Source organism: Passer domesticus, chromosome 8, assembly GCF_036417665.1.
Source record: "Passer domesticus isolate bPasDom1 chromosome 8, bPasDom1.hap1, whole genome shotgun sequence".
Classification (NCBI taxonomy): Eukaryota; Metazoa; Chordata; class Aves; order Passeriformes; family Passeridae; genus Passer; species Passer domesticus.
The window spans coordinates 29,860,560-29,874,233 of NC_087481.1; the positions used below are offsets into that span (position 1 = coordinate 29,860,560).

Below are 13,674 nucleotides of genomic sequence, written 5' to 3' on the forward strand. Positions count from 1 at the left end.
GAGCTCCTGAAACCCTCACAGCCAGGTGGGATTGACTCTCTGGAAGGCAGCACAGGCTCTACAGATTTCCTTCTCTCAACTTTTTGTGGCAGACCAGCCTGCATTCAGGTGTCTGTGATCAAGCTTTCATGATGTATGAAACACATCAAACCCTGGACATTGTCCACTGCCCATGAGTGGGGTGAGAGCTGCTACACTGGAACAATGACATGGACCTCACATCATGAAAACATTCAATATTCTTTACTATATGGCAGGCAAAAAAGGATCATTTTGATCAGATCTGAGGGACCAGCTCTGCCAGTTGTTTTCAGAATGTTCTGCAAAGGCTCTTTTGTACTGAGCAGCATCAGCATTCAGTGCTCTGATGTTGCTGTACCAATCGTGGGTGCTCTGGGCAGCCTGTTTTCCTGGTTTACTTTTTTTCTGTGGTATTATCTACACTAAATAAGATGATAGTTCTAATGTTCACCCCACACATCTTTTTTAAAGGAAGAGGTGAAATACTTCTAGTTGCAGTAAGCTGACAGGAAATGAATGGAAAAATAAAAATAAAAAAAACAAGTAGTAAAAATAGTTTAGAAGATATCAATTCCAGAGCCTGTAAAATGTAAAATGCTTTTTTTTTTTTACCAGAAGTTCTAAAAGGTTGAAGGAAAACTAACCAAAAAAAACCCCACCCCAAATTTCCCAAAAACTCTACCAGAAAACCCTAGCCAGGTAAAAGTGAATATGGTAAGCAAAAAAAGAAGGGTTTGACAGTTCTGTGTGAATGGAGATTTTTTAAAATAAATTAAGTATTGGAGTGGGCAATATATTTCATAATTAAAACTGGATATATTAAATAGATCTTTATCTTCTTATAAATTTCTACTTTCTATTACATGAAAAATGTAGTAATGCTGAAATAAATTTGGGAGTTGTTCATTTAAAATGGAAAAATCTATTTCGTGAATTCCATACTCAGTTCTATTTTTTTAATTACATAAAGGCATGAAAAAGTTTGTTTTTTGTCATTTCCAGAATGGTTTCACACCTCTTCACATTGCCTGCAAGAAGAACAGAATAAAAGTAATGGAACTTCTTTTAAAGCACGGTGCATCAATTCAAGCTGTAACTGAGGTAAGAAATGGTCTTTCCATGCTTGTCTTTGCTTTTCTTACAAAATTCATTGCCTCTGTATTGATTAATATTTCAGTATTGCTGAAAGAGCATGGACCAATTAAGTCAACAATTATTTTCAACCACATATTATGAAATAATAAAACTGAACAATAAATCACAAACAACTGATATATGTTGGGATTACAGTGAGAATAACAAGTGAAATGTAACAAAAAGCACTTCCTAAAAATCTACCATTTCTGCCAATTTTCTTTCTGTAATTTAAGGCCTAAAGGATGAAATTTGCTCTTTTACAGACATTGATGTGAAGATTATGCTTCACTCAAGTCCTGTTTTAAAAGGTGGTTTAATTCAGAACTGTTTTTGGCTTTCCAAAAAGAAGTTCTGTTCTCCCACGATCATGGGACATCACAAATCAGTTAGATAGAAATCAATATGCTGTCACTTCAGTCAGCATGAGATAGTCTGCACCCAGTTCTTGGAACAATTCTGGGATTATTTAAGTACCTATGGGAATTTTTATTTCCATGTATGTATATTGTACCAAGTTAGGAGAGGAGCAAAGATCACATATATGAATGCATGACCACAGTGGAATGGGCTATGTTAGAAAATGACAGGGAATTCCATGGATTAAACAAAGTGGAAAGGGGAATAGTTCACCTCCACAAAAGGGAGTTTGATTTAATGTGTGTGGGGTTGTTCTAACTATTCAGCAGCAAACCGTACAGGTCCCTTCCTGGCTTGCTTGAGGAAGAAGAGTCTGCCCTGGTTACAGTTCATGTAGTTCCAGACTAGTGTTTAAAAACTCTAAAAAGCATTTACTAAATTGTTTGAAACAGGTAAAACAATTTATACACTCAGCCAGTTATTCTGCCTTCCTGCTCGTGTTTGCTGTTCTGCATGAGAAGGGAAGATAAGTGCTTTCCTCACTTCTGCCCTCTGGGACTTGAATATGTCTGTGGGGAAGCTGCCGAAATCATGGGGATTTCCAGGGATCCACTGAGCTTTCTCCTGCTCTTGGTAGCAGAAGGCCCTTCTGAAGGCTGTAGCTGACTGTTGGTACAGCTGTGCAGAAGCAGCTGTGAGGAGGCTTTAGGGTGGTTCTACGTGGGGAAATATTAACTACTGATTGAATTTTTAAAGCAAAATACTTGAGGTCATGCCCTGCTGAATGACTGCTCCCTTTTTTCCACTCTCCTCCTCTCTTCTTTCTCTCCAGTTGGCCTTTCTTGTCCTGTGTAAGGGCAGTGGTGCAGGTTCATGATGGTGATCTTTTTTGCACAAACTAAATGTTTCAGAAAGCCTTGTCTTTATACCAGGAATGCTTCTATATAATTTTTTTCCATGTTCCAAGACAATATTTAGCATATGCCTAATCTTAATCTTGCTTAGCTATGGTTGATTTTGTTGATGAAGAACTACAGAATTCCTAGAACATTTATGTATTTGCTCATGAACCACACTCACAGGTGTTCCCAATCCTGTGTGCCCTTTCATTTAAGCACATGTATATGGTTTTAAGAAGATACAACCCTCTCAGAAGAGCAAGCAGCTCGATTTACTCGCTTTAAAAAAATTTATGTTTTCCTCATGGCATTCTTGAAAAGGTGGGTGAAAATAAGTTTTTTAATTGGACTTTGGTCTTTTTCAGTCGGGCCTAACTCCAATCCATGTTGCTGCCTTCATGGGACATGTAAATATTGTATCACAGCTAATGCATCATGGAGCATCCCCCAACACTACCAATGTGGTGAGTCAGGGTTTCCTTTCAGCAGGGCAGCACTGGGAATGAGTGTGTGATAATATCTGGGAGCAGCACTGGGATGGAGTGCCTGATTCTGCTGTCCACCACCCACCTCCACAGCACCTGTAGCTGTGCTGGAGTCGTGACAAAGTGCAGCCTGCTGACTCCTACCTGGGAGATGCTTGGCAGCTTGAGGAAATGTCCAAAGGGGCTGACCCTAAGCAGGCTCTATCTCTTGATTTTCTGAAGTAAAGAATGAGAACATACCGTGGCTTCTCAGATGTGATTTTTGAGATCTGTGCTTGACTGTTGAGCACTCTTTTCCCAAGACCCTGGGGGTCTGCCATTTAAGGAAAGTTCAACAGATTGCAGCAGATTGTGGGGACATATTGCCTGTGTCCATCCAGTGCTCTCCTCTGCTGGCTGTGTGCTGCGTGCCCCAAGGCTCCCGGGCCATGTGTGAAAACTGAACTTGCTCTTAGATGGGTATTTGAAAGTTGGGAAATGGAAGAGAAGCAGAAGCATGTTGATCCTCTTTATCAGTTTGGCCTCCTTTTCGCTTTCCATACACAGGTACAGCAAGAAGACAATATTTTATAAAAGTCTTCACCTGCTAATTCTATTAAATGACGTAAAAATACAACACCTTTTGTTAATTTGCAGATGTTTGTACCTAAAGTCACATTGACACCCAAAAAGGTAGAAATCACTTTCCCTCCTGAATTTTTCTGGTTTCATTGGATTTATCTTTCATTAAGTCCATGAAACCTTAGATGAATGTACTCAGTAATGATTTTTTCCTCCTTCTTGTTCAGTCGCCTCAGTGCTTGTCAGATAACAAATGATAGGAGAGGGATAAGGCATTAGAGAAGGAAAGCCAAATATATGTGTGCCTGAATACACAAAATTTGAAATACATTTTTTTACTAAATTCAGGATATAATTGTTAACATTGCTAATAAAGTGCTAGTAATATAAAAATTGCACTGTCTCTTTTCATCAAAAAATAATGACAAAGGCACTACTGAGTTGGGAAACTGACCCTGCAATAAATTGCTTTGCAGCACACAGTGTCAGGTCAGATATTGATTTAATCTTACATCTTACAGACAGCTACAGCAGAGTTTTCTAGTGGAGATCATTCTGAGCTAGGCCGCCGGTGTTTCTGTGTTTGTGAAACACGCTGGTGTTTGTTCTCCCTGCAGTGTGCCTTTAATTGTGTTCTGTTTTTGCTGCTGTGTGCAGAGAGGAGAGACGGCGCTGCACATGGCAGCCAGGGCTGGCCAGACAGAGGTCGTGCGGTACCTGGTGCAAAACGGAGCCCAGGTGGAGGCAAAAGCCAAGGTGAGGAGATGGCCCGGGTGGAACAAAGCTGGGTGATCCCTGCTGGGCAAAGCAGGGACTCGCTTTCATCCTGGTGTGCCCTTCAGGATGAGGAAGAGGTGAAGCCAAGCCTTTGTGGTGCCCACTGATATTTTGTTATGTACCCTCTTACTGTAGCCGTGAGTGATCTGTAAGAGACAAGGCAGAAGATGTCAGGTTGATACCATCCCAGTTTTTAATATGAACTATCATGTCTTTGAAGAGTTTTGTTTTGAAGTGGGATTTAAGGAGGGAGTTCCCCAATCATTCCTCAATCTGCTTTTATTTCAGCAGAATCAGAAACCCTTGGCTTCTGGTGTCTCCTGTCATGTCCCTAAAGCAACAGCCTCTATGTATTTAAAAATACTTAGACTTCTAAAGAACACCACCTAAAGGAAGGAGGCACAGTGAGGGGATGTAGCAGAGGGCTGGAAAGAAGGAACAGATCCTATAGAAACAATTTCATTTGGGGAAGGTAAGGGTGGAGGAAAAAGAAATGGTCAAGAGGCATGAAGGAACATGCAAAATTATGGAAATCAGAGTTCCAGGAAACAGGCAGGGCAAGGAGATAAATGGGTGCAATAAATAGCAGTCTTAATAGGTAAACTCAGGAAATATTTTTTACCCAAATGGTCATTAAATGGATATAACCTAAAAAAAACAAACTATTTTTCATTGTGAAATTATCTGTGAATTAGGTCACAAGTAAGTTTGCTGTTAAGTTTATCTATTTATAAGGAACTCTGACTAAATATTTCTAGCTGATACACTTTATTATCTGCAAGGAGCCTGACAATAGAACTGACTGATGTGGTTTGTAAATCTCCAAAGACAGTCTTGAGAGTGAAGAGCTCATGCTCAGAAGCAGTCATGCAAATATTTTCTTAGTAAATTCACAGAATTATTTAATTTGTGCAAACGGCCATTGCCTGTGATCAGTTTGTTATCATAAATAACAACTAAATGCAAGCAGTAGATTATACACCAGTGCTAACATCAGCTGTGAGAAATTTGTGGGAAAGAGGCACAAACTGGAATCATTTAAGAACCACAAATATGCTCCCCCAGTCAGAGAGTTGCCCTGCAGAGGAGCAACATTTACACCAGAGGTGTAAAATCACTCTTGTAGGATGGGCATGGGCAGAAGTCTCCCTTGCAGAGAGCAGCCCAGAACTGCAAGATAGTTCTCCAAAGGCAGGAAATTCAGCAGGGGAAAATGGGGGAGAGAAAGATGCTTGGCCACACTGGTGTGATAGCGTGCTTAATCCAAAGATTAGCAACAAAGCAACAAAGAAGGGGGAGGACAAAAACACAAAACCAAGATAATGAAGAGGTGAGAAATTACCTCTTAAATGCTCAGAACAAGATCACAACACCTAATATTTTCAGTATTTCAGAAAGAAAAGAAATAAACCATGAGATTCATGACAGGGAAACACCATACTTAAAACTATTCAGATTATTGTCTTCTGAATGAGAGGTAGAAAGTGACAAATAATTTCCACACCATGCTCTATAATCAGTTACACTTATGGAAAATTTAACTGCAAAATACCAAACAATCATTCACCAGTTAAAAAAACACAAAAATTATGATAGTTTATGCAAGTTTCCAGCCAATAATTGATTAAGCTAGTAAGTGTTGCTGTGAAATATAAAAAAGATCAAGATGTGAGGAATAGAATTATGCACTAGCTCTGTTTTAGGAAAGGTCTTCAAAGCAAAGTGAGGCAAATCCAGATAAGGAAGAAAATGGATCAATTTATTAACTTTTATGGATTATGTCACTGTCTGGAATATTTTGTGATGAACTAACAAAGAGATAGGTATCTTTATGGTATGAAAGCCAGTGTGCCACATTCCCTAGCTAAGACCTCAGCAGAATTAATGCTCGTCTGCAAATTTGAAAAGTGACAGAATGTGGGCAGATATCTCATGTCCCACTGTGAGGGGCAGTTTTCTCATGCAGGCCTGTGTTGTTCCCTGTGTGTTTAGGATGACCAAACCCCACTGCACATTTCTGCCCGCCTGGGAAAGGCAGACATTGTGCAGCAGCTGCTGCAGCAGGGAGCATCCCCCAATGCAGCCACCACGTCGGGCTACACGCCCCTGCACCTCTCTGCTCGGGAAGGGCACGAGGATGTGGCTTCTGTTCTTCTGGATCATGGTGCATCTCTGTCCATCATCACCAAGGTGAGCAAGCTGCAGGAGAAGCAGAATCATTGGGCACACCTGCAGCAAGGGCTGCTTGTGAATGAAATGCTGCAGAAGCAGTGTGTGAGCTATGTTTTGTTAAAAGGGTACAAAGCTTCACACTTGTACCTCAGGCCCTGATGTTTAACACACCCCAATGACCAGACAAGCATTTTCTTGGAATGGAAGGAATGCAGGGCAGAAATTCCAGGCGGGTGTTGATAGGCTTGCCCTTGGGTCTTTCCTAGTGTGAAGAAAGGAACAGACTTGTCCCTTGTTTAAAGTAGATAGTGCTTTACCTTGCAAGGGAAGGGCCTCCAGACCCCACAGGGCAGTTGGGAATCTGCAGACTTGCTGCCTGGTCTCAGGACTATGTAAGGGGGTGGATGGAAGCAGCTGCATCCTTGCAGATCAGAGACAAACCTTCTTTGTCCTCAGAAAGTGTGCCCAGGGCTGCTTTCTCTTACAGAAGGATATTAATATATTCCTGCTTTCCCTTACAGAAAGGATTCACTCCACTACATGTGGCGGCAAAGTACGGGAAAATTGAGGTAGCCAACCTCCTGCTTCAGAAGAATGCATCTCCTGATGCTTCTGGAAAGGTAGGACAGAAGAAACCACTGCCACTTGCACAGCAAATATCTCAAACCAGATAATAATTTATTAATGCCCTCCTACTTACTTACCATCACACTAGTATCCACAGCCTGGGTTTAGCTGGAATTGGTTTCATGTGGTACTCCAGTCCCTGCTGGGGTTGCCAAGAGCCAGCAAACTCTGGACAAAGTGACTTTTATTGTCATTAATTGACAACAAAGTGATGTGCTCTGCGTTCACATCCAGGGGGATGGAGACAAACCATTCCCCCGTGTTCCTCCCCAGACTATTTACAGTTCTTATCAGAGTATTTGGGTAGCTGGCTCTGCTTCCCCAGGTCTCATGATGGGGGTGGGGAGCAAAGGCCAATAGGACCTCAAGCTTTTTAAAGCAGCCCAGCTTGGATTTTTACAGATCCAAGGGGCAGTTGACTTATCCACTGCAGTAAAATGAAAACATTGCCAAGGGTGTGACCTCCTTACCCTGGGAGCAGCACAGATTTGTGCTTCTCTGTTCATCTTCCCTGGGAAAAGTGAATGGGGCTTTCACAGCTCGGGAAGGATTTCTAAATTTGTTTTACTTTTTGATTCTAAAAGTTCCCAAAGACTCTGGATACATGAATGAGTAACAAATGTGTTTTTTCACCTTATCTACTGGAATTTTCCAAACTCCTGAGTTTGCCCTGGGGAGGGTCTGTAACAGCACTTGTTTGTTCTGCATGTGTTTTAGAGCGGTTTAACACCACTGCATGTAGCTGCACACTACGATAATCAAAAAGTGGCCCTCCTCCTGTTGGACCAGGGAGCTTCACCTCACGCCTCTGCCAAGGTACAAGTACTGGCCACTCTGGGGGAGCAATGCTCAGGCTTTTTATGTCACTTTATTCCCTGTTCTTTCTAGGCTGTGTGTGTTTGCAGTTACAGGAGGCTCAGTGACCTTGTTTGTTAATGTCTCACATCCACATAAAGCTGCTAGGAATAATCCTGCAGGTGAATAGAACAGCAAAAAGCAAATAAAGATGCAGAAGCACTTTAAATCACCAGTTTCAGTCCCAGAAAATGCTGAGCCTTGCTTTCATTTGTCCAGCCTCCTCATTAACTTCTCCAAGCTAGACAAGTTTGTAGCTTTGCCTTAAGATATGTGCAGGCCAGGCTTGGGTTGAAGCCCAGCTATGCAGGGGTACTTCTGTTTGTGCCACAGGATGACATCTGAGGCCAGATGAGTTGGTCAGCACAATATATGTAATTATTCATGTGCTTCACAAAAATATTTCTAGCCCAGCATAAATGGACTGGCAAGAAATACAACTAGCCACAGGCCTGCTTTGATTGTAATTTACTGTAGGCAAGACAATGCCTAGTGTAAGGTTTCAGAGGATATGAAAGAATAAATATGTAAATTTATTCTGGTAGTGCATAAAACAAAGAGAATCTAGAGAAGCTTAAACTATTTCTTTTGTGGATCCTAGTTTTAAGTATGGGATGGATAAATACTATAATCGATCAGAATGTAATTGATATTTGGGCAGGAACATTAGGTAAAGCAGGATGGAAACATATGTAGGTTAAAGTGCAGTGTAAATACCTAATTTGAAACAACCCAGACAATTTTTTTAAATCACTGCAAAAGTAAGTGATGTGGAGAAAGGAGAGCTAATGGAAAAGCCAGTATTGTAGTTAGATGGGCTGTGCTCCTTGATTGCCTTCCTCTCACACATGGCTGAGCGCAGCCATACACTGGAGCCCTTCTGCATGGCCGCAGGAGAGGATGGAGTGGTGGGTCCCAGAGTTTGTGGTGCAAGGAGGGGAAAGTTAAATAAACACGGCCTGCCCGCAGCCAGGCGCAGTTTAGAATCAATGCTGTCGATAGTGGCGATCTGCCAGAGCAGTGCCCCAGGGGGGCAACCAGAGCCATCTCTGATCTCTCACTACTGCAGCACAGCTCTCTCAAATGCCACTGGGGGAAGGAAGGACCTTCTGAAGAGGATGAGAAGGCACTGACCCAGTTTTCACTGAAAGAACTGCCAGTGGGAGCTGTGCATTCTGTAGGGGCAGGCATTGCAGCAGCCCCTGCCGAGGGCTTGGGAAGTCCAAAGCAAGGTGGAAGCCCTACAGAGTGTGGTACAAACCCACGTGTCAGGTCACCTCAGCTTCCCCATCTGTAACAGAGCACTTCTGCAGCTGCCACTTCAGGCCTGCAAGTGCCAGCTGTAAGTGTGCCTAAAAGAAAGCATTTGTTAGTGTTCTGCAGCGAGTGAGCCACGGCAGCAGCCAGCAGGGCATCAATACTAAATAAAATTAACCAGAACATGTTTGTTGCTTCGGGCACCCACTGTGCACTCAGCCAAAAGATGATGTTGGTAACAGCAGATGATTTCCTGTGCTTTTTTGTAAGTGTGGTCCAGTAAATAAATGTTATGTCATATCTCATCACTGGCTCCACAGTTAGTTTCATCAGTGGTTGCATTTCCTGTGACACTACTGTTTTTAACACTGATCTTAACTTAAGAGTGGTTCATTAGCCAAGCACAGCAAAATTTGCCTTGAAGAGGGGTAAGTGACAGGGTATGGCAAATGAGCATGTCAGAGTCTGGTGCTGTGGTACAGTTATTCTGATGAACCATTATTCTCTCTCATAGGCAAAACTTGTGCCTAATTTCATGTGTGGCTTATCCCTAATTTGAATTTAGCATCCACTTCACAGTGCCTTTTTTCCTTGTCATGCCATCCCCAAAACTTCAGTTTTCCTCTTTCCCTTCATCTTTAACCATTTTCGCTTTTTCCACTCATTTCTCTGGCAAGCAGAATAACCCAATCCCCTTCCTTCTAAACTTCTCTGTTGCTTTCTCCATCTGTGCATAGTGACAGAGTGCTGCCCTTATGAGGAGAAGATGCAGACTGGGACTGAGCTGAATTTCAGCTTTTATTTTTCAGCTCTCTTTTTGCCTTCTCTTGGCAACATGCTGCTGTCCATTCCACTGAAAGCAATATATGAAAGCAAAATATTTCTGAGGAAGAGCCTTGGAGACTGCATTTGTTATTTTATATAATGTAATATGAGCTCCATTTCAAGGAGTTGTGTTGTAGAAGATATGCAGGATTTAGCATGCAGTATTTAGGATTTATTAGGTGCTCGTGTGGCAGTGGTTGTTTTACATGGCAGTATCATGCAGGAAGTCTAATGGAGAGGATTATGTTTGTTTTTCCTGAAGCACTTTATCTTCAAAGTGAAAATTCAGTGGCCATGTGCTTCCTTTATTGATTGTGGCGCTGTTTCCTGAGTGTCATTTTCAACTACCTGGTATCCAACGTCTGAACTGAATCTGAATTGAATGTGGAGGTTACAGAACCTTTTCCACATGAAACTAGTGCTGTGCATCTCTTGCTGCCAGGTTCCTATTAAACCTCTCTTGTAATCGTTTCTGAGCCCCCATGTATTTATTCCCTGCTCACAGCTGCATTGCTCTGCATCTCTCCCTTTTCAGACCAGCCCTGCTGCCCTGTGGGGGCAGGGAGGAGCCCAGCCAGGTGAATGCTTTGTGCCTTTAGGTAGATTTTAGTGGGCTGGGTAATCTGAGATGCAAATGGTACTTGTGATGCCATACAAAAATACAAAATTTATGCAGCTTGGGTCACATCCCCCCTGACCTTGTCTCTTATTCAAGTGCAAATGTGTGCACATTTGTCATTTACTTGAAAATGAGGGCTAATACATTTCTGAAAGACAGGAAGTTCTTGACTAAACAGTCATTGCAATCTGTACCAAAAGCTGGTCATACCTCCATCAGAGTTTTAGTATTTGTGTGCTGATCAGTTATTCTTTATATCCATTTATCTATTTTCTGCCTATCTGTCCTTTTTTAGAGTTACAAAATTGTATCAGGCAATAGATACTGCATTTTTATTTTTAGTAGTGGGCTCCCTGGGTACACATATTGGAAGGAATAAAAAGATAAGGAATGCATGACTCTAAAGTTATATGCTTCAGTTTTCCCTTGATCTGAGAAAAAGCAGCTTGTCAGTAAGGTTTAGGGTAAATGCTGCAACAAAGGCCATATTTCATGTGCATGATGCTTTCGTTCACACTGGGAAATGGGAAAAAAACCCCAAACAATAACAGCTGTTCTGAGTTATGAACACACATCCTGCTCTTCTGTTGGTTAAAGATTTTATGTACATTTAAGGAAAAGGAGCAAATGTCTATGAAACAAAATTCAAACTCCTATTTCTATAGATTGTCCTTTCCTGAAAAGATATCTTTTCCTAAATTTGAAAATTTACTTCAGAATCCTCCTCTTTTTATCAGTACATTAGAAAAAAAAGATTGCTTAAAGGTCAGGTACATTGGTTCATGCAGCTTGTTAACATTGTATTTGACTGTGTTTGAATTTTTAGAACTAACGGCATAATTATTCACAGAGTTGGGGGGGGTACAGAAAAGTGGCTGAATGAGCAGCTGGCAATGAAGCGCTTTCTGTTGGCAGAATGGTTACACGCCCCTGCACATAGCTGCCAAGAAGAACCAGATGGACATCGCCACCACGCTGCTGGAGTACGGCGCCGACGCCAACGCCGTCACCCGGCAGGGCATCGCCCCGCTGCACCTCGCCTCCCAGGACGGCCACGTGGACATGGTGTCACTGCTGCTCTCCAGAAACGCCAACGTCAACCTCAGCAACAAGGTGGGCGTCCCCCCTGCCTGGGGATAAGGCTGTGTGGAAACAGGGTGAGGAGGAGAGGGCCCTGCAGTTAAATTTTGCTCCCTGGGATTCTGCACGTGCTGGAAACCACTGCTGATGTCTGAACACACATCGTCATCTCTGCTAGCAAAGAGCAGTGTGCCATGTCACACTGAAGGAACCTTTGTAGTACACAAGGTTTGGTGATAACACGTGCTGCAGTGGAATTTATTAATCCAGCATTAATTTATGCTAGTCTGCCAAAACCTGGCCAGAAAGAAAATATCTTCTTCCCCACAGGGGCTGCTGGGGCTGGCACCTGTCATTTATCAGCCTCTAGGAATATGCCTATTGCAGGGTCCATCGTGGCAGGGAGGAATGATGCATCTGACTCCATGCTCTCAGAAGGCTAATTTATTATTTTAGGATACTATGTTATATTAAAGAATACTACACTAAATAATGCAGAAAGGATAGTTACTGAATGCTAAAAGATAATAATGAAAACTCGTGACTCTCTCCAGAGTCCTGACACAGCTTTGCAATGATTGGCCAAAGAGTCAAAACAACTCACAGCAGAATCTAGTGAAACAATCTCCAAACACATTCCACATGAGCAAAACACAGGAGAAGCAAATGAGATAAGAATTGTTTTCCTTTTCTCTGAGGCTTCTCAGCTTCCCAGGAGGAAAATCCTGCTCAAAGGGATTTTTCCAGAGAAGGTGAATGCCACATATGCCTGCCCATTTTTCAATTGTTACATGTGTAATTGTAACATTTGTTTTATTTTTTTGTATTTTTTTATTTGTAACATTTTTAGCACTATAATATTTTATGACAAAAAATGTAACATGTACCAGCAAATGATAACAAATATTACCACCTCATGGTAACAGCTGACTTGTTCAGGGATGGTGACTTTTTTAATGGGATAATAACAGCAAATTTTTGAGATTTTGTTCCTTAATACAACTGATTCTTCCTCCCCAGGGTATGTTCCTTAGCCCACAGTAACTTTTGGTATCATTTCTTGTGGTGGAAGAAAAGGAAAGTTGATGTATTTTAGTTTATGTGTGAATTCATAGGCCATTAAGTCTGCTCTATAGTAATGTTTCTAGCAAATGTTCAGCCTTAATTCTTTAAATGCCCCACTAGACATTCTTATTTGACATTGTCAAGTGCAGTTTCAGAATGGATTTGTGTGGCTAGATGAGGCTATAGAAATTTTTATTCATGGAAAATATTTCTTATTCTCAGCAGGTAGGAAGAGTCAGTATCCTCTGAGGCAGTGGGTGTTCTGCACAGGGCTGCTGTGTTTTCCTGCTTCTAACTTTCCAATTTGATTAGTTGTGAGTCCTCCTTCAGAAAGCTTCTCTTGCAGATGTGGATTATTTTTTTTTCCCCCACAAGTCTCAATCGTGTGTGGGCTTATGCAGTGCAGGAAGGACTTTGTATCCCCACAGGGAAATTTGCCATATACGTGTTCTCCATCCATTGGCTATCCCATTTTGCTGCTGAGGCTGACACAGGGAGCATGATTGAAGTGCTTGGCACATTGATTCAGTGCCACCAGAGGTTAATTACCTGCAGCATCCAGCAATCTGTTCAGTTGTAATCTCCACTTTCTCATTGTGCTGATAACACCACCTTTGGGGGAGTAATTCCCCTCCACACTCTTAGGGATGCACATTTCCTCAGAGAACAGCACCTTTACATTCAAAGCCAGATGTTTAAAGCCCACTGATTTCTGAGTTTTGCAGCTTTGCAATGGGAGTAAAAAGAGCATTTATTTCTTCAGGACCCACAGAATGGTTTGGAGCTGCATACTCAGATTCCCCATTACTAAATCTTCTTAGGAGGTTTGGCCATTAATATCCAGGCTCCATTAGGTAATTTATGGTTGGTTACTGTTACATATTTGTGTTAGTGTCACACCTAAGCTGTGTTATCATCAGGATTGCATCTTGGAGTG

General features: G+C 41.9%; 1 protein-coding gene across 13 annotated transcripts in view; it reads left to right on the top strand.

Moving 5' to 3' along the window:
- The window catches only part of ANK3 (ankyrin 3), a 338,252-nt gene that overhangs the window by 233,736 nt on the left and 90,842 nt on the right, over positions 1-13,674 (top strand). For all 13 annotated transcript variants that reach the window (XM_064430021.1, XM_064430020.1, XM_064430027.1 and 10 more), the window contains exons 11-17: positions 1,024-1,122; positions 2,780-2,878; positions 4,118-4,216; positions 6,230-6,427; positions 6,931-7,029; positions 7,754-7,852; positions 11,508-11,705. In XM_064430021.1, coding sequence (XP_064286091.1) covers positions 1,024-1,122; positions 2,780-2,878; positions 4,118-4,216; positions 6,230-6,427; positions 6,931-7,029; positions 7,754-7,852; positions 11,508-11,705 — 891 coding nt within the window. The remainder of the gene's footprint in view (positions 1-1,023; positions 1,123-2,779; positions 2,879-4,117; positions 4,217-6,229; positions 6,428-6,930; positions 7,030-7,753; positions 7,853-11,507; positions 11,706-13,674) is intronic.